Here is a 19,269-nt window from a genome sequence, read left to right as displayed (position 1 = left end):
TTTACTTTTGCTTTTGTAATGCATTCATTACATCCGACATTCAATTACATGCAATCAAAACTCCAGATTGTCTCTTTTTGGCTCCTACTTTTGCATATGTTTTATATGTTAAGCCCAACTGAGGTCTGGAAACGAGAGCAAAATAAACAGTCCACAAACTATACCTTCATCGTTCGATCAAAGACTATTCCTGTTTTCCTAAAATTCAATGGACACAAATAATCACAGTTTACCATCCAGCGTTGGTCTAGCCCCATTATCAAGTTGTCCTTTACCGCAATTTCCATTTCCGACTATATCAGGAGATAGAGTGTTACGCTTAGGATCTGCACGGAAGACGTAGCGAAGTCCAGAGGGATCGCAAACACCATCTGTCGCTTCATGAGTGAAGCAAGTCACTGCAGGACCAGGATTGGCCGTTTTATCTGTATTGTAGTAATATGCAACACATGTAGATGACTGTGCACATATGGCACAGCAGTTATATGATTTCACGTAAGGATCCGCGATATATGTCCAGTGAATTTGAAGACTGGATTGACCATAGCTAGGTAGGGAGTAGTCGATGGTAGCCCCTTCTACGGTTGCTACTATGTTGTTCTCCTGGCATATATCATATATTGTAGCTTGTGGTGGGAATGCGGTTGTTGTAGTTGTTGAACTATGAGTGATCACATCCTTCTCGGTGGTTATTGAGGTTACATCTTCGATCTGGACAACTGTTGTAGTAGTGGTAGCTGGTGCCGACGTAACTACCTGTTTTGATGTTGACAGTATGATGGGAGTTGCGAATTCTGGAGGCAAAGTTGTGGTACCTCCTCCTTGTGACTGAAGAGTGATTATTTGAGTTTGGGTAACGCTGACAATTTCTCGACAATATACCGAGGAAGGATATCTGGTGCCTTTCCACCACGAACCAAACCACCACCTTTTTGGCTTGACCTTAATATCGAATTCCTTAGGACCAGGAGCTGAAGAATCGGCCAGTTCTGGATTAGCAGCTTTGTGAGGATGATGGTAGGGGTAACGGCGGTTATTGGAGCTGGTTGGCTTAGAGGGTGTATTTCTGGTTAGTGAATTTTGTTGTTGATCATTTGTCATCTAAATACTGACCTCTGAATGTATGTTGGCCTCTCTGCGCTTCTTTGTGGCCCCTCCAGCCCCTCCATTGGCTATCACATAAGGGTCGTTTGCCAGAGGAAGAAATCCAGAAGATGCAGGGACAGTTAAAGTTGACTGTGCGGCTGTTATAGTGACAGTAGGACCAACTTCTGTTGTTTCAAATAGGATTGTTGTCTGGATAACCGTGCCAGTAGAGATAACATTGCTTGTGACAGTTTGGGTAGCTCCTCCAATTTGCGTAGACGTGGCTACGGAAAGAGAAGTAGTGGTGGTTACTGTCGGCGGGGCGTAACTGTTATCAGCTCTCCTGGATGATATGTAGAAATAGTATATGATGGAATCTTGATTGTGCGTGTTGTAGTCGAAATAGAAGATACGCTCTCGGAGCTATATCGTGTAAAGCAGAACTGTGCGGTATGATCATTCTATGTGGCTATAGCTCCAACTAGCTTTTCACTAGCCAAAAGGTAGAGAGCTGTTGCTGCATATAATAGCTTCATAGTTTTATCAAGATAATATGAGGAGTACTTTCCGTGCTATAGCATCACAATTCGAGCCAAAAGCCCTGTATTTATAATTTGATCAATCATAGTCAAAGGTAGTCGATCTCCTATTGCATAATTGTTCATGTAATATAACGGAACTGACCTTTAATTACTCTCTACTACAATTGTCTTTTTTGCGTGTTTATGGAGTCTTCCTTAAGACCGTTTAAACCATGTGGAAAGTTACGCGAGGTCGAATTAAATCTAGGCCGAATCGTTCGGATGATACCAACCACGCGAAGTAAAATAATTACCTAGGAGTCTATTTTAAATCACGGTAAATTCCAAAGTAGTGTGCTCTCTGAAGTGGTACTATCTGATGTATTGATAATCTGGAGCTATCACACCCCTCATGTGAATCCCAACCAGAGATAGAAATCGAATGACAAGAAAAGGGGGAAGAGTTTTGAGCACGTGGCGAACAAAGAATCACATCTTGATTTATGGCATGTTCCGATAAATCTATACTCCCTATCCTTTGATTCAATCTCTTATCTTGAATTAGACCATGGATGTCATACGAGCAAGTTTCGTCAACCACAAATAACTCTCTGAGTCGACGAAATGCAAGACATCTGGAAGCGAATCCAAAACGCACGACGAATTTCAATCCATCGTAGTCTTCTCAACTGCCACACCTGTGAACTGAGTTATTCAATTTTCGAAGAAGCTCTTCTTTTTCTGGAACCAGATAGATAGATTTGATTGACAATCACGTAACGAAAAGTCGCCGGGCTCAAACAAGCAACAGAGTTCAGCACATCCAATGGTATACTTCTCAATTCCGGTTTGCTCCGTCTTTGTCCTAGGACTAAATATTATTTGAAATCCACTATCTGTTAGTCGCAGCTACAAGTCGAGAAAACATGCGAATATAGCAAAATCGCGCTTCAAAATTTCACTTTCTTTGGAAAAACACGGCCCAGGACAGAGGAAATAAATAGAGCGAGTAAATCAACGACGATGGCATCAAGAGTTCTTAAATCACTAGCAAGAGAAAAAGAAAATAGCATGATCAGTTATGAACGAGCTTTCTTTTGGTCAACGATGAAATTATCTCTGTACTTCTACAATCTCTTGATAATCACTTTCAGTAACATCGTTGCATTCAACACGTCCCCCTTCTGATAAAGCTAACATCTACACAACCTTATTTCCAATGAACAACTCGCGAATACTTTGTCTGCCGTAGAAGTAACTGGAAGATTGATTACCTAAATCCGCCTAGATGTGCCAAAATTGGACACAACATGGAGATGCACTCGTCTAAATGACATTTCCGGTCGACAGAGAGATGATGAGAGTCAAGAATTTGTAGATTGAACTCCAATTTTGATTATTTTGATCAGATTAGGACGTAAAGACACATTTCTGTTCCTCCTTCTCACTTTCCGAAGTACCCTTATTCCTTCACTGGCTCTCCGCGGGGGTCTCTTTCCCTCTATGAAAGTTTCATTCACTTCCCCTTGGCTTTTAGCCTAGATATATACGCACTCTAAAAGCGTCATGGCATTATGATTCTTAAACACCACAACACTTCAATTTGTAACACATTATATCGAAATTTCTACCGCTCAACAAACACACACACACACACACAAGTCTCAACAATAAGAAAAGCGGTAGAAATGATGACAATTCATTTCATGATCTCAAAATATAAAATGGCAACAAATCCGCAGATTTATGTCTGTCGATAATAACAAATTTTAGATCTTCTTTAACCCCGTGTATGTGCAAAGTTTTCTTTAAGCAAATGGGAGAGAATGAGTTTCTGAATCCATTGGAAAAATTTATTTTGAGACTGGCTTCCGCTGAGACTAGCACCCTCCCGACTTGCAGCAGCACTTGCAAAGAATATTGCGAGATTGTAGGTCAAACGCAACTTCAATCTTCATAGACTTGAAAAATAAAAGATACGAGATCGTGATGAAAACTTCCCTGACTTGTCTACTGATTGTCACCCCTCGTCCACGGAGTGAAATTGATGGCTCACTCATCATGCAACCACCATTCTACTGTGACAAAAACTTGTTCTAGTATCAGATGTCGAATTTTTCACGTAACGGTATAAAAAAGCTCATAACATTCCTATTGCTTGATATCTATGCCAATAAAGCCATACGTGAATACTCCGAATGGGTGAATACCATCACGATTTGATAATCTACGAGTATCGAACTTCAATAGACTATGAATCTTATGCTGATTGTAAGAAGATTCGCAGACATCAATAAACGACTCCATTAGAAACTTACTGATGGGACCAAGTAAAGATGGCTGTGAGAATAAACGACGAGAATAAAAGTTGACAGTCGACCAACGTTCTCTCTCCAATGGAGCTTTGACGTAATTCCATCCGTACCCATGCATATTTTCAATATAGTGACTTTGATACCAATGCCGCCTGCCTCCTATGGACAAAGTGTCATTGATGCCAGAAATTCTATGGAGCTAAAAATTATCAAAGCAATAGTATGCTATATATACGTTTATAGGGAAACTCAGAAAAGGGTACCGTCGGCCATATAGATCGATTGTCTCATTTTTCGTTTTTCGACTTTTTCACTTTTTTACTTTTTTTGTACTTTTTGAAAATTTTAAATATTAATATTTATTTGATTTATTATATAATATGAATATTATTAAGATTTATTAAATTAATTAAAAAAAGATTATATTTATTATAATAAAAAAAGAAAAGATTAAAAAGATTAAAAAAATTAAAAAAATTAAAAGATTAAAAAGATTAAAAAAAGAAAGTGAAAAAGTAAAAATAAAATAAGTAATTTGTTAGAAAAGGTGCTTATACCGCATATCACACTATGCTATATCGGGATTAGCCTGCATATGACATTATCGAGTCCATATATATATATTATATTGTTATATAGAACTTAATAATATTAAAGCTTTTCCATCAATTCATATATAATCTTTTAACAGATTATAAGCTTGGATTCGTATAACATTAGGATTAGTTTTCCGGAGTTACTTGATTAAAGCTATAACAGATAGTAGCTATTCTGTTAAATTTGGAGATTATTGTTTTTATAAATATAATTCAATTCTAAAGATATCTAGATAGTATTTAGTTCAATACAATTAAGCAATTGGGGAAGCGCGGCTTTGCTTGGTGAATGAATTTGATTTCAGTATTGTTATAAGATTCCAGTATTCTGTATAATATTATAAAGTGTATAGTATTATTATAATGAAGATTGTAATAAATACTCAAATATATAGTATCAAAATGATTCAATCTGTAAGATTGAAGACAATAGAAATCGTAATAAATATTCAAGTGTATAGTATTACAGCAATCCAACTTATAGGGTTGAAGATGATGGAGATTGTACGAAATACTTAGGTATGTGGTATTACAGTAATCCAATCTATAGGGTTGAAGATAGTGAAAACCATACAAAATACTCAGGTACGTAGTATTACAGTAATCCAATCTATAAGGTTGAAAAGGGCAATAAAGTTTTGACAAACGATTGCTATCTACTCTTATCTTCTTTTGACAATTCAAGAATCTTAATTACAATATAATTCTCTCGATCTATTTTCGATTTTTCTCTTTTCGATTCCTATAAGCTTTATATTGATAACAATAATATAATATAAGCAATCGGTAATACTTTACAAATCAATCAAACTTTATATAATTGAGGATTATTTATAGAAAATCTTGAAATAGAGAATGCTTTGGATATAGTTTATAGAGAAACTACAAAACCTATTTGATTTAATAAAGATTTTTTTTTGTCTCAGAAATTTTCCTGCTATTCCTTTCCCATTTCTTCAATAGTTTTCTGATTATCTATATTTACAATTTGATGAGTATAATAATTATTAGATTATTATTTTTATTTAATACTAGTTTTTATAGAATTTAATTTGTTTTGCTTATCAGTTCTGTTATTTTATAATATCTCAGCTTTCAATCTTATTTCCTTTGACTTCGATATTCTTTCATTTATCTATAGTTTGTGTAATATATTCTATTTTAACAAATCAGTATATATTATTAAGTACAAATCAATTATCTTTCTTTTCAATCACTATCTTTATATGATTTCGATTTCGATTTTCTTTATCAATAATAGCTATACTGATGATCGAGGGGGAGGGAGAGTATATAGGGAGCCAGAGGGTTTATAAAGATCCGAAAGTATTGAGTATAGGGAGCTAGAGGTTCTAAAGGGAACTGAAAGCAATCTGAAATTATATATGGAGGAGGAGTGGATGATTATGGTAGTGGGAGAACGTGTATTACTATATTTAGGGGAATACTCTGGTGTTCCATTATATAGGAGATGATGGAATTATTTTCTATACTCCTTATGATAGAGAAGAGTAAGGATCAAGAGATCCTATATAATCAGGGTGATCATATAGGATACTGTATCCCAACTCCTATAAGAGATAAAGTAATAGAATATATTCTGTAGGGGAGTGCTTCCAGCACTCTACTATATAGGAATAGATATCTCCTATATCCTCGAGAAGGAGAGTAAAGATCAAGAGATCCTATATAACCAGGGTGATTATGTAGGGATCCGTATTCCAGCTCCTACAAGAGGGACAGAGCTGTAGGAGTACAGGCTTTATAGGCCAGTAGGGATCGTATCAACAGTACGATATCTACACCCTTAGAGAAATATCTATACTAGGTATTGGGTAGTCCTAGAGGAGACGATTTTCTTTAAAAATTGATTAAAGATATTGATTCCTGGAAGAGGTATTATTAGCAATCAAATACTCCCATGATTATATTACTTGTTGATCCGAGAACGCTTTCTGGCGGTATATGAGATCTGATTTATTGATTCTATAACGGTTTTGATAGCTATAATCTCAAAGCGCTTTCTGGTATCTGTTAGAATTAACTCGCTAGCTTTAAGATATTTGTTAGCAATCCTCGAGATTCACTGAATGAAAGTGATTAAACATTGTACATATACTTATACGATACAGATCATGCCGTTTAGCTTGGTTGAGATTAACTATAGCCCCGACTTATAATATAGCTCTCCATAGCTTTCGATAAGCTACATAGCTTTAGATATACGATATCAGTATGGGGGAGTGTTAGAAAAGGTGCTTATACCGTATATCACATTATGCTATATCGGGATTAGCCCGCATGTGACACTATCGAGTCTACATATATATATCGTATCGTTATGTAGAACTTAATAATATTAAGGCTTTTCCATCAACTCATATATGATCTTTTAACATAATTTATATATATCTATTTTTTCAATTTTTTTAATAATAATTTTATTATATTAAATATAATCTTTTTCTATTTAATAATATAAATCTTAATAATATAAATTAAATTAAATAAATATCAATATTCAAAAAAAGTCGAAAAGTCGAAAATGAAAATGAGACAATTGATCCATATAGCCGACGGTAAAAGGATCGCTTAACAATAATCGCAATCTGATTACATTTCCAGTCAACGCCTCAACGATTCGAAGTAGAAACTGAAAATTTCTGCTCCTCATGCCAAATTTCAACATGAGATAGAGAGGATTTAAGCTGGCTATAATACTCACAATCTCATCGCCCTCCTGCCGTTCCTTACCATTATATCATCACAGCCTCTTATAAAGTCCACTCACCCTCCCTTTTATCATCTCGTCCACGCTCTATATTCAATGTCTATACATGAGGAACATGAAAGGAACAATTAACAAGAATCAATGTTCTAGACGGACTGGTACTGCTTCAGGTGTGCTTGTAATGAGCCCAGATTTAAAGAGTATAATCCTTCGGCTTTGGGAATGATGCAAAAAACTGTGATAGTGGAGTTGTAAGTGACAGTAGAAATAACAGTAGCGAAGGCATTTATCAATATGAACGTTTATAAATAACGACACAAATTTGCCTGCCCCTTACAAGTCAAGACACAAATTCGTTTACAATTCCTTGCAAAGAACTATCCAATAATCATCCAAAGAATAATCAAAACTTTGATGCAATCTCCTATACCTTCTTCTCCATTCTCGAGGAGATTTGCAATACTACTATAAACATTCAAACTATCAAAGTAAATCACCAGATTTATATACATATGGGTGTGAGTATACGTATATGATGAGAGTTGCCAGATACAAGAAAGGAGAAGGGAAGTGCACACTACTCGGCATCAAACATCCTTTCACTAATCACTCTTCCGGATATTTAGTACCAGTTTCGACTTATATAAAAGCCCTACTCCTCTTCACTTCAATTTCTAACAGTGACAGAGGATTTGCTCGGCCTTGGTTATTAAGGAACAGACAGTAAGAACGCAACGCGAGCGTCCGAAGCACCATCTTCATTCAAACGGCTAAGCCGAGGATTTAAGCTTGCAAGAGAGCATCCGTTGTCAGATCTTGAAAACAAAGCACTACAGTTAAAGAACAGCAACGATAAATGATATTGTGAACACTCAAAAAATTGCAACAATAATATGAACGTTGTTACTATTGAAATTTCAAGTCTTTTTCCAAACCCATATCAAACTTCTCTCTCAATCTCTCATATTTTTTTACTTTTCTCTAAAAATTAACAAATGAACTCACGAAGATATCATCAGTCCTCGATTCCTTGCAAGTATCTCACTAAAGGTTTCATGAAGCGAAAAAATTACCAAAATAAAGGTACTTATATACCCATTTCCCTACTATTCCCAATGCTAGATATCAAAACGACTATCTAAACTCTATCACATCCTCATTTCACTTCTATCTCTGCTTGAATTCTTTTACTCTCTCCACTCCATCACTTTGAACCATACCTCTAAACCCATTCCTCTCGGTCTTGATCCTTACATCTCCCCGTGTTTCTATAAATTACCCTGAGACATACCTAGATATTCCTTTCTCTAGATACACACAATTCCTCCCAGCCGAAGATTATGAGGGAAGAAAAGCACAATTTCATTACCATACGACTCTTCCAATTTGCTTGTATAAGATATGTGAACTGTATTTCTAGATCCAAGAGATATACTGGTGAGAAAGAGATGTGTGATAGAGACAGCGATGGTGTAAAAAGAGTGGCATTGACAAATGAGGATTGCAGATACAGTTTCAATGATTGATTGATAACAAGAACAAACAACGATTCCAGAAATGAATACAACAACAGTAAAAATGTCAACAATGACAACCTTAGCCATAACGACATCGATATTCATACCCCTCACTCTTACTCTTATACTCTCATCACCCAGACGAACAACCCAAACGGGAAAAAGAAGAAGAAAAAGAAGGAGAAGAGCAAGCATACGATCCCAAACCTCTCGATTGCAAAAACCACTTCATCATCATTTTTCTTGCGATATTGCTCAGAGATCGCTAGATACATCGCACATGGCATGGCATGCTCAAGCCTCGAGAATCAAAACTCCACAGTGCATACAAACATCACCTAGCTAATGATTCTATAAAAAGCCCTACTGTGATCCTATCACCCTCTCCTTCTACTTCCCAACATACACTACGAACATCAATATTAAGATACCGGATAAGTGATTTAGGTTCAAGTAAACACTCCTCCTCCGCACTCTCCTCTCACATTCATCCCAATTTCCCAGTCAGGAATACCAAATGTAGAGAAACCGCAGTTCGAAGGAGTAAGTACCTACCCTCACAACAACCATGACAACAAGAAAGAAATCAATCCATGAAAAATCACAGCAACATAAACAATTCCCACAAAGACAAAACATCAAGAAGATCAACGATAATAGCAGCAACATATTACAACGAGAATGCATAGATGAATAGCACTCACTCGCTCATCATAACCTCAATCCTCTATCCCATCTCATCTCATCTCATATAATCCTATATCATCCCACAAAATTCCTGATTCCCATCGAATACTTAGAGAAACCAGTCACATCCGAGTAGGCCCATCAAATCGAAACATTCCATTCTTTAGGTAATCACGATATGGAAGAAGAGCAGAAGACATAAAAGTATTTATATCCCTCTCCTCTCCCCTCCCCTCCTCTCCTCATCGATTGTCCAAAACAAACGAGAAAACCACCGCTCTCTTCCTCCACCCACCTTCGAACCTTCAACCCTCAGCAACCTTCAACAGCCTCCCCAAGCCCCTCCTCACACACTCTCACCCCTCCCCACCCCTCATCTTCCACCCCGCCCTTCCCCTCTTCCAGAAACCCCTACCACTCATTCTCAACCCCCCTCACAGCACTGCCCATCACAGCACTGCCCATCACAGCACAACAAAACAAGTACATCACGAACCCTAATCGAAAACTCATCCAGCCACACTCATAAGTAAAGTATATTGTATTATATTCCCCTTCCTTTCCTAACTAACGGGTATCATCCCCTCCATCCCCATTTCCACACCCCATCCACCAATCCATCAACCCTTTCCCATCATAAATACCAAGTGAGTCGTCCAAGACGAAACGTGAACAAAAAAAAACGAAAAACAAGATAATGCAACGCCGAATGTATACCCCCAATGCATTCCCGATACATTTTCAGCACCGGTAGCAATGTAAACACCATACCTCAGGTATATTCTTCCTCCGAAACGTTTGTGTATATGCACATTTGAATGCTGAACATGGAAGAAGTAAGAAATGAACGCCAGCCATATGCATGTATGTTACCCATTGGAATCCTGTTCCCCATCAATGCCTTTCAAATGTTCATCCCACCATGGTCTTACACTAAGGAACTCATGAGTTCTCTTTTCTTTCTATTGCAGCCCTCAGCCACTCAAATTCAACGCCTCCCACGCACCTTTTCCTTCCAGTTCACAGCCCCCCTCAATTTGGACTAGACAAAGTCTGACTACTCTCAGATTTCTCATCCGCACCCCAATCCCTATCTCTCTCCCTTTCTCTTTCTCTCTCTCTATCTCTCTTGTGAGCACTCAAAGTTCCACTCCCATTTCCATTCTTGATCTTCTTTCTTTCCCTCTCTCGATCCTCATCCATTGGTAATGAACCTGGTTTCAGGACTGGTGTTGAACTACCACTCCCCGGTCTTCCCAATAATAATTTCTTCTTCTTTTTATCGCTCAACCCAGCAATACCAAGACCACCACCGTCCTTATTTTTCTTGACTATTCCCGCCCCTGTCTTATTGACTAACATTTTCTTCTTCGGTTCAATGCTGGTTCTTCTTCCATATTCACCATCTCGATCATCATCTCCTGAATCATTATCATCGTCACTATCCGGTCTTTTGTGTTCGAAACTCAGATTTGATGAGGAAAGCTGTGAAGGTGTTTTTGTCATTTTCGGAGCTTTGAGCTTATTCTTCAGAATAATTCCACCCGAGCTACCTGGTTTCTTCAAGAATTTCTTCTTCTTTTGTGGAGAATCGGATTCGAAATCTGGATCATCGGCTGCTTCGCGTTTATTGGGACTACCTCTCTTTCCTCCATTGGGTTGTGGTGTTGCTTGTCGACTTAATGGTGGTGTACCATTTTGACTATTGTTTCCCGTACCCAATCCATTTCCATTGATTTTGAAGGCAGCTGCTCTTGCAGAATCTCTCCCTCCACCTCCAATACATTTCACCATATGATTGTTCATTCGCTTAATCGGTAAGAATGTATTGCAATTGTGACATTTGGCGTGAGGGAAAGAAATTGGTTTCGCAGGTCCTTCATCTTCACCATCCTGACTATTTGGTGTCCCTTCTTTCTGTTGTTGTAGTAAAGGGTTGATCATGTCCTTCTTCTTCTTTCCCCTTCCTGGTCCTTCTGGCACATAAGTTTGACCATAAACATCATGCCATGGTTTCTCAATGAAAGGCTTCTTCTTGCAGAACTCCTTTCCTGGAGGAGGTTTCTTTGCTCCCACCCCATCTGTAGGTTGTAAAAGTCGAGGCAAACCACACTTTGCGCAAATAATCTCATCGACCAATTCTAATGGATTGCCTTTTAAGAAGACTTCTTTATTTTCCCACTTCGCCGCGTCGGTTTCTATAATTTGATTTGTGTTCCAAGAAGTAGGATCGTCTATTAAATCAGGATTGGTTTCTGCGACTTTTTGTTCAATGGCAATAGCAGCAGAACATGCCTTTGCTATTTTCTCTTCGCGATGAGTTTGTAATACTATGTCATGAATGATATTGTAGAACATATCATCAAGTACAGAATTTGTCTATTGTAGAATGTCAGTAAATTGGCAAGTAAGCAAGGCAACACACAAGTTTTGCTTGTAAAAAAGGTGAGGTGAAGTGAGGCAAGGGAAAGTAATGAAAAAGGGTAATTACAAGTTTCCCCATAGTATCAATTTCTTCATCTTGACCAGCAATTATTATACCAGACTGAGGAAACTGATCGTTGGCAGACATTTTGAGGATATATTTGCCAGTTGGTGGAATGATTTTCCTTGGAATAAATTGAATTTCTTGAAAGCCCCAAGGCTGACGAAATTGTTAGATTGGGGGGGAAACTTGGGGAGAGGGTTTGGAGGTATGGATGGAAAGAAATGATTGGAAGATCTCTCTCTCTCTCTATCTCTCTCTATCTCTCCTTCTTTTAAGAAATGATAAAGGGTATTTGAAATAAATAATAGATCATTTTATAATTGATATTGAACTCGAGCTTCAGGTAAAGAGAAGAGAAGAAGAGAAAGAAGTCTTGTGTCGTCGTTGTCTGAATACCTTCAATATTTCAGAGGGAGAAAAATGGTTATGGTTGATATTAATTAACTTGTTTTCCCTTGAACCTCTTTCTCACACTTTCGGGAAACTTTGGTCTTGTATGTACCGGTTCCTGTACTGTACTAGGTACTTTGGGGTTTCATACCAAAAGCTCAATGATGGTTGAAATTATTGCCAGTCATCTTTAACTTGATTAGTAAGGGCGGTGAGAGTCAAGTATTGATGACTAATAGTTAGCCACCGTAGACTGCAAGCTTCACTCTTTACTAGGCACGTGCTACGTATTTACTAGGTACAGCTGGAGAGCAATAAACAGTTTGGAGTGATGGCATCCATGGATAGAAAAGATAAAAATGGAAACCTGTGGCTGATGAAAAAAGGTACAAAGTTGAAATGATATATATCCTTGAACCTTGATATGATATATAATATAATTTAACTCCTTCATTCCAATTGATTTCTACCTGTCATTGCTAGGGACAACACATATCCTCTTCCCTCCGAAATACTGGTAGGCAAGATCCAAAAAGACAGATCTCTCTTCTCATACATGTTTGCGTCAAATCACAATTCATTCTTTCATCAATATATCCAAAACAGTCAGAGCACGCACACATCTTCTCTCTTCCAGGTTCCTCCAAGCATTTTTGTCTCTCCTTAAACATCAGATCAGATTATACCCAAGCAAAGTAACTCGAACAATGAATACAGCAGACATCATGTCAAACAATACCCCTCCACCACCACGTCCTCAACAACCAACCATTCGATCGTTCTTTCAACCAAAACAACCTACATACACTCCACCACCAGGAACAACACCAATCACAACTCCAGACTCTCATGAGAATAGAAATGGAAACGCAGGTCAAGAAATACCTCCACCTCAACCTGCATCGGGTCCACCAAGCTCTACCAATGCCCCTCTACCACCGGTAACCACCGCAACTACCGCTACCCCAGATTCTCTAGAACCATTACCTGCATCATCACAGGAACTTCCCCAGGGGTATAAAATCGAAATACCGCAAGATCACCATATCCAACCATTACGTCGTATTAATGCTCTCCTCCTTCCAATTCCATATCCAGATGCTTTCTACCACGCTATTACTTCTCCCCCCTCTCCTTCGATACCAATCTCTCTCTCTTTCTCAAGAGTAGTTACATATACTCCAGACTCCAACTCCGAATCAAAAGTAATCGGCTCCCTAATCTGTCGAATCGATCCCTCTCCTCCATCTTCTCCATATGCCCAACCTCCCGCAAATACATATAGTATATATCTACAGTCTCTCACTCTGCTCTCTCCCTATCGAGCCCTTGGTCTCGCAACCGCACTATTAAACTCCGTCATCGAATCTGCTACATCTTCTCGCATACCAATTGGAGTCAGAATCGAAGGATTATACGCGCACGTTTGGGTAGATAACCAAGAAGCATTAGAATGGTACGCCAAGCGCGGATTCGAAAAGGGGGAATTAGTCGAAGGATATTACAGACGTTTACGACCACAAGACGCATTCGTTCTTAGACGAAGATTCTCGGTTCAAGATCATATTTCTAGACAACCACAAACAAATCCAACTCCCATGTTAAACTCAATCAAAAATGCGACAGCGAAATCAACACCCCCTCCTCCTCCAATGAGCACAACAACAAGACCACCCCCATCAAAACATACAACATCATTTCAAGATCGTAGACCAGAAAAAGAATGGAATGATTTGCCCGAAGAAGTATTTTTGCGTCCTAGAGCACAAGGAGATGAACAAAGTAAAGAAAGTTCAAGAAGTAGTAGTCGAAGTGGGGCTTCAGGAAGTGGTGGAAAGAAAAAGAGAAGTTATCCTGCTGCTGCATTTGGAGCTTAGATGGTTTGGAGGGGGCCTATTACTTTCTTGATATGCATGGATGTGGTTTATGGAGAGATGGGAATTGGGATTCGAAAGATTAGAGGAGATGGAATAAAGGTTTCAGAGGGCGTTGAACAGAAAGAAGGAGTGAGCATAATTTGATACTTGGGAGTTACGGATGGATTTATCAATAGATACTAAATAGATAGGGAGGAAGGGAGGGTTCACCATCTCATTTCATTTCATTTCATTTCATTCCATCTAAACACACCACCAAAACAGAACCGGCTAAGCAAACGGGAAAAAGAAGATAGACAGATACCTACAGAGTAAATAGATATAACCAAAACCCAATTAAAAAACAAATATATATACAGAGTTCACAGTTCACAGTTCACAATGATCCCATGACTGGATATATATCTCATCACTCTAGAATCACAGAAGTCTAAAATCCCAAAATCGCAATGACGCTCCGCTGGCCCTCCGGTGGCCACTGCCGTGGAGGCAGACATCATATTGAATCCTCTCTATAGCTACCTAGTAGATATTTACTATATGAACTGGTGAACCATCCATACTCTACTAATCCTGGTGCTCTAGGGACGACTGCTGTGGATGGATGGATGCAGACCAGGGGTTTTATTCTTTATAATGGATAGATGTGGGGTTGATGTCTAGGAAGGATTTTTAGTATGTGGGGTGTGTGTATGTGTGTGTGAGTATGTGTGTGTGTGTATGTGTGTGTGTGTATGTGTGTGTGTGTATGTGTGAATATATATACATATATATATGCAAGGGAGAGACAGTGTGGTGTATGCCTAGTATGTAAATAAAAGAAAGAAAGAAAGAAAAAAAGAGGGAACCAGACGGATGGTTGATGCTAGCTAGATAGATAGATAAATAGATGGAATATCTATCTACCCAGTAATCTTACATAAACAAAATATGTAACCAGCTTCTTACTTAGCAGGTATCTAGATATTCCATTCCTTGGATCACCATCTGACATGTGAGTTAGAGAGTAGGTAGGTAGGTAGGTATCTCGAGTGTGCTTGAGATGTGAGATGTGAGATGGGAGATGTGAGATGCGAAGCGAAATACCTAGTAGTATTGTTCATTTGAGGTTTCTGTTTTCGATACTCAATGTGGTGATGTGTAGGCTATACATCTATTTATGTATTTATTTGTGTATTATCTGCAGCTTTTTCTTCTTTCCTCTCTTGTTCCTTACATGCTGTGATTACTGTGATATCAAGGATGGATACCTATCTGTTTTCCATTCCTGTTCTTTGAGTACGAGACATTTCTAGTCTTTGACTTCTCTCGGTACTGACCCCAACTTCTCATCTATCTTTCTTCTCCTCCCCCTCCCCATCCACCCCCGTTTTCTCTCCTTTCCTCTCCGCACCACTTGATCCCGGTCCCGTAATAGAAAAGAGGAAAATTTGATCTTCCTTCTCCACCTCCCTCTTCTTCTCCTTCTCCTTCGCCTTCAAACCCTTCCTCGCCATTTTCTCAATCCTCTGATGCTTTTCCTTTTCCGACCTATCATAACCCAATTCATCATCTGCTTCACTCGCATTTGCATTTCCATCATCTTCCGGCCAGGAAATCGACCCATCAGATAGTATCGAGCTCGCATCTGAATCGTCCATTAGCGTATCAATCGCTTCTGCGAGTTTGGTTTTGATTTCTTCGTGTTTTTGCTCCTTCTTTGTTACTTCTCCGTTTGAGATTTGCTTTTCCTTCACTTTTTCATCATCCTTCTTCTCACTCTTCTCATCTACTTTCTTCTTTTCTCCTCCTTCAATCTTCTTCTCATCGTCATCTTTCTTCCCCTCATCCTCTAAACTCCCATCCTCAGTAAATTCCCACATAACTCTTAATTCTCCCCTCACAGCCGCCGTTCCCCATAGACTAAATACGACACCAGGAACCAGATACAAGAGAGCTGGTTGTGCATGTCTCCACACGTTCATAACGAATAAAGTTACGAGCATTCCAATGATGTATCCCGCAAGAGCCGCTTTGAAATAAGGTTTTTGAAAACGAGTTCCTTCGACACCTGTTTCCAGGGAGGAAGAGGAGAGAGGTGAGAAGGAAGAGGTCCAGAAACGTTCACCCCAGAGACCAGTTGCTGGTCTGTAGGCTGGTTTTTGGGATGAGGGAATAGTAGTTGTTGGGCTTTTTGTGATGGCTGTCTTTGAGGTTGTGGAAGGAGAAACGGTAGGAGAGGCTGGCTTCTGTAAATACAAGTAATGCAGATACAAATCAAATCTCAATGCCAACGCAATTAAGATTCCTGGTAAAACGATATCTCCCAATCCCAACATACTACTTCTTCCACTTTCACCCGCTGGAAACACAAGTTTGATTGGAACATCCAGAGTTGTAGCCACGGTGACCATTAAAGGTGTATAAAACACCATAATGATATCGTAAAAGAAGAGTCCAAAGAGAACTAGTGATCCAGTGAAGAATGTAGTCAAAGACATAAGTTGAAGAGATCCATAGCAAAACCCGAATCCCATAAGATTCGTAAGATACCACGGTGCATTCATCAGATTGTAAGCTGTGATTGTAGCGATACCGATCAAGAGACCGAGAAGTGATGTGAACTTGATCGGAGACTTTTGATGAGGAAGTATAGTCTTGATGTGAAGATGAAGCGTATAATTTGTTCTCAAAAGACCACGAACATTCCACAACGCATTTGTAACTCCTTTTGGCAGATTGATCTTTGAAAGTCGGCCAGGAAGAGGACTCATAACTCCAACATTGACCAACTTTCCCTGTCCATCTTCAGAAACTTGACGTCTCGATTTCTGATCGATATGGAAAACGTTATTTTCCCTCGTCCACACATTTGGAAATATAAATCCCACTCCCACATCCAACGAATCCTTTGCCAATCTCCCGACTCCAAAAATCCCCAGAGCAGAAAAATACCATCCTAATATTTTATTAAGAATAGCGGGATCATCCAACCATTTAATGATAAAATAAAGACTGCCCAGCGCCACAGCAGCTAGAAGTGGAAAGATGATAGCATCAGAAGGCGTCATACCTTCCATTTGAGCTCTGGATTCTTCTTCATCTTCTTCATCTGAAGTTTGGAGACGATTAGAAGAAGAGGATTTGCGAGGTGGTGAGGCGGAAGGAGGGCGTTGAAGTGATGCATGTGATCCGATGTAGATGGGGAAGAGAGCAGCGAGGATAACATGAATTTCTAATTTAATCATCTCTCGATGAGTATAGATCATAGAGCCGTATTTGGCTAGCAAATCTTTGACGTTGTCCATTTTTGCGTGGTTGACTTGTTTGGTGATGGTACAGAGCAAATCGTGACCACTATGGGACTGACAGGTTGGAAGTTGAGTTGTGAGGTGTTGAGAGTATTTTCACAGTTGAAGCTAGTTCATTGTGATGACTTTAAATTAGAGTTCTTTTCGCTTCCAGCCAGCTAAAACTCTCTCATTCTCAGAAATTTCAGGTTTAATTTCAAGTGAATGTATCTTTGAATTTCAGCTAGGAAATCAAAAAAAACTAAGATACAAAGTTGGATAGATGTTGTCCTTCCCAAAGGAACAAACAAACAGCAGGGATCCGACAAGGCCACTGGTGGGCGACAAACTTTCTCTCAGCCTTGCAGAAAGTAAACAATAAATTGAAGCCTTCTCGAATCTCCAACATAATACTCTCTCCTCACTTTGAATTGATTTTATAGATTCTATATTATCAATTGGTCAAATTCGATTGATTATACATATACAAACATACAAAATGGCTGTAAATATCGCCTTAGAAACCACAATGGTATGTACAGATTTCCCAATTACTTCCCCGCCTTCAATATTCTGCCTCCACGGCAGTGGTTCCCGGAGGGCCAGCGGAGCGTCAGTTATATTATAGACAGCTATAGAGTTCTGAGCATAGTTTATGCCTCTGTCTCTCCCCAAGAGCCAGCAAATTATCAATCAAACCATCTTAACCCCCTCTCCTCTCCTAGGGCACCATAACCCTCGAACTCTACACCTCACACGCCCCCAAAACCTGCACCAACTTCGAGACTCTCATCCGGCGCGGCTACTACGACAGCATCATCTTCCACCGGATCATCCCAAACTTCATGTTACAAACCGGCGATCCCACTGGCACCGGCCGCGGCGGAACCTCGATCTACGGGGAAAAATTCGAAGACGAACTCACCCCCCCTGCGGGGAGTAATCTCCCCACGTTGAAACATACCGGGGCGGGGATTCTCTCAATGGCGAATTCGGGCCCGAATACAAATGGATCGCAGTTTTTTATTACGTTGGCGCCGACGCCGTGGTTGGATGGGAAACATACGATTTTTGGACGGGTGACGAGGGGGATGGGGACGGTGAAGAGGATGGGGCTTGTGAAGACGGGGGCGGAGGATAGACCGGTGGAGGAGGTGAGGATTTTGAGGGGCAGGGTTTTGGAGGGGGAGGATGGAGTGGGTGGGGAGTTGTAGGGGTAAGAGTGAGGGAGGGTAAGTGAGTTGTGGGTATTGATGAGGGATGAGGGAGAGGGGATTTGGGGAGTGCATGGTAAAGGTTTGGTTCCTTGGATGAACAGGTTCTCATAATCTGTGGATATGGATGTGGATATGGGTGTACAAACAAAACCCATTACACAATTGGTCTGATGACTATCCTATCAAGAGTCAAACATACCAATTTGGGAACATATATCTTCTCCGCCATCTCATTTTATTTCTGAGATATGGACATGGCATAATTGCAAACTATACATCTCAGGAACGAAAGAGTGGTAAGCTAGGAGATGTGGATGAGAAGAAAGGAAAGAGATGTGAAGCGAGGCGTTTAGGAGTTCGATATACCTAGGTACCTACCCTACATCAATCAAGATCAATGCATAATTCCTGCTTGGCAGAGGTACACGAATAGAAAGATATCTTAGACGAGAAGAAAATCGAGAGTTATAAATTAAAGCAATTAAAAATCTATGGTAAAAACCAACCAACCAATTTATTTTTTCCGTGGTTCCTTCATCCATCCATCCGCCCATCCATCCATGATGTATGTTATG

The 19,269-nt window shown here is 39.4% G+C and overlaps 5 protein-coding genes across 5 annotated transcripts; 2 read left to right on the top strand and 3 right to left on the bottom strand.

The window, feature by feature from the left end:
- Positions 1-222: 222 nt before the first annotated feature.
- On the bottom strand, positions 223-1,622 carry EAF02_011551 (uncharacterized protein; the record flags this gene model as incomplete). The annotated part of the gene is given in 3 exon segments (XM_038907598.1): positions 223-1,101; positions 1,114-1,509; positions 1,569-1,622. 3 exon segments carry the CDS (start codon positions 1,620-1,622, stop codon positions 223-225), a joined length of 1,329 nt encoding a protein of 442 aa, XP_038752611.1.
- An 8,361-nt stretch (positions 1,623-9,983) lies between these two features.
- EAF02_011550 (uncharacterized protein) lies at positions 9,984-12,327 on the bottom strand. Its single transcript, XM_038907597.1, has 2 exons — positions 11,945-12,327; positions 9,984-11,832 (listed from the first exon to the last, which is right to left on the bottom strand). The coding sequence occupies exons 1-2, from the start codon at positions 12,023-12,025 to the stop codon at positions 10,486-10,488; spliced, it is 1,428 nt and encodes a 475-aa protein (XP_038752610.1). The 5' UTR covers positions 12,026-12,327; the 3' UTR covers positions 9,984-10,485.
- Positions 12,328-13,038: 711 nt separating this feature from the next.
- On the top strand, positions 13,039-14,208 carry EAF02_011549 (uncharacterized protein; the record flags this gene model as incomplete). The annotated part of the gene is made up of 1 exon (XM_038907596.1): positions 13,039-14,208. The coding sequence occupies one exon, from the start codon at positions 13,039-13,041 to the stop codon at positions 14,206-14,208; it is 1,170 nt and encodes a 389-aa protein (XP_038752609.1).
- A 1,328-nt stretch (positions 14,209-15,536) lies between these two features.
- On the bottom strand, positions 15,537-17,495 carry EAF02_011548 (uncharacterized protein; the record flags this gene model as incomplete). The annotated part of the gene is made up of 1 exon (XM_038907595.1): positions 15,537-17,495. The coding sequence occupies one exon, from the start codon at positions 17,493-17,495 to the stop codon at positions 15,537-15,539; it is 1,959 nt and encodes a 652-aa protein (XP_038752608.1).
- A 481-nt stretch (positions 17,496-17,976) lies between these two features.
- Positions 17,977-18,691, top strand: EAF02_011547 (uncharacterized protein; the record flags this gene model as incomplete). Its single annotated transcript, XM_038907594.1, has 2 exons — positions 17,977-18,009; positions 18,203-18,691. 2 exons carry the CDS (start codon positions 17,977-17,979, stop codon positions 18,689-18,691), a joined length of 522 nt encoding a protein of 173 aa, XP_038752607.1.
- Between the last annotated feature and the right edge of the window lie 578 nt (positions 18,692-19,269).

Source organism: Botrytis sinoallii (assembly GCF_014898435.1).
Source record: "Botrytis sinoallii strain Bc 23 chromosome Unknown BSIN_033, whole genome shotgun sequence".
Taxonomy (NCBI): Eukaryota; Fungi; Ascomycota; class Leotiomycetes; order Helotiales; family Sclerotiniaceae; genus Botrytis; species Botrytis sinoallii.
Note: the sequence above shows the minus strand (reverse complement) of the source record. Positions and strands in the feature narration are given on the sequence as shown.

Coding starts and splice junctions, on each gene's coding strand:
- EAF02_011550 (XM_038907597.1), bottom strand. CDS start 12,025: ATGTCTGCCAACGATCAGTTTCCTCAGTCTGGTATAATAATTGCTGGT. Junction 11,833..11,944: donor TTGATACTATGGGGAAACTT/GTAATTACCCTT, acceptor ATTCTACAATAG/ACAAATTCTGTACTTGATGA.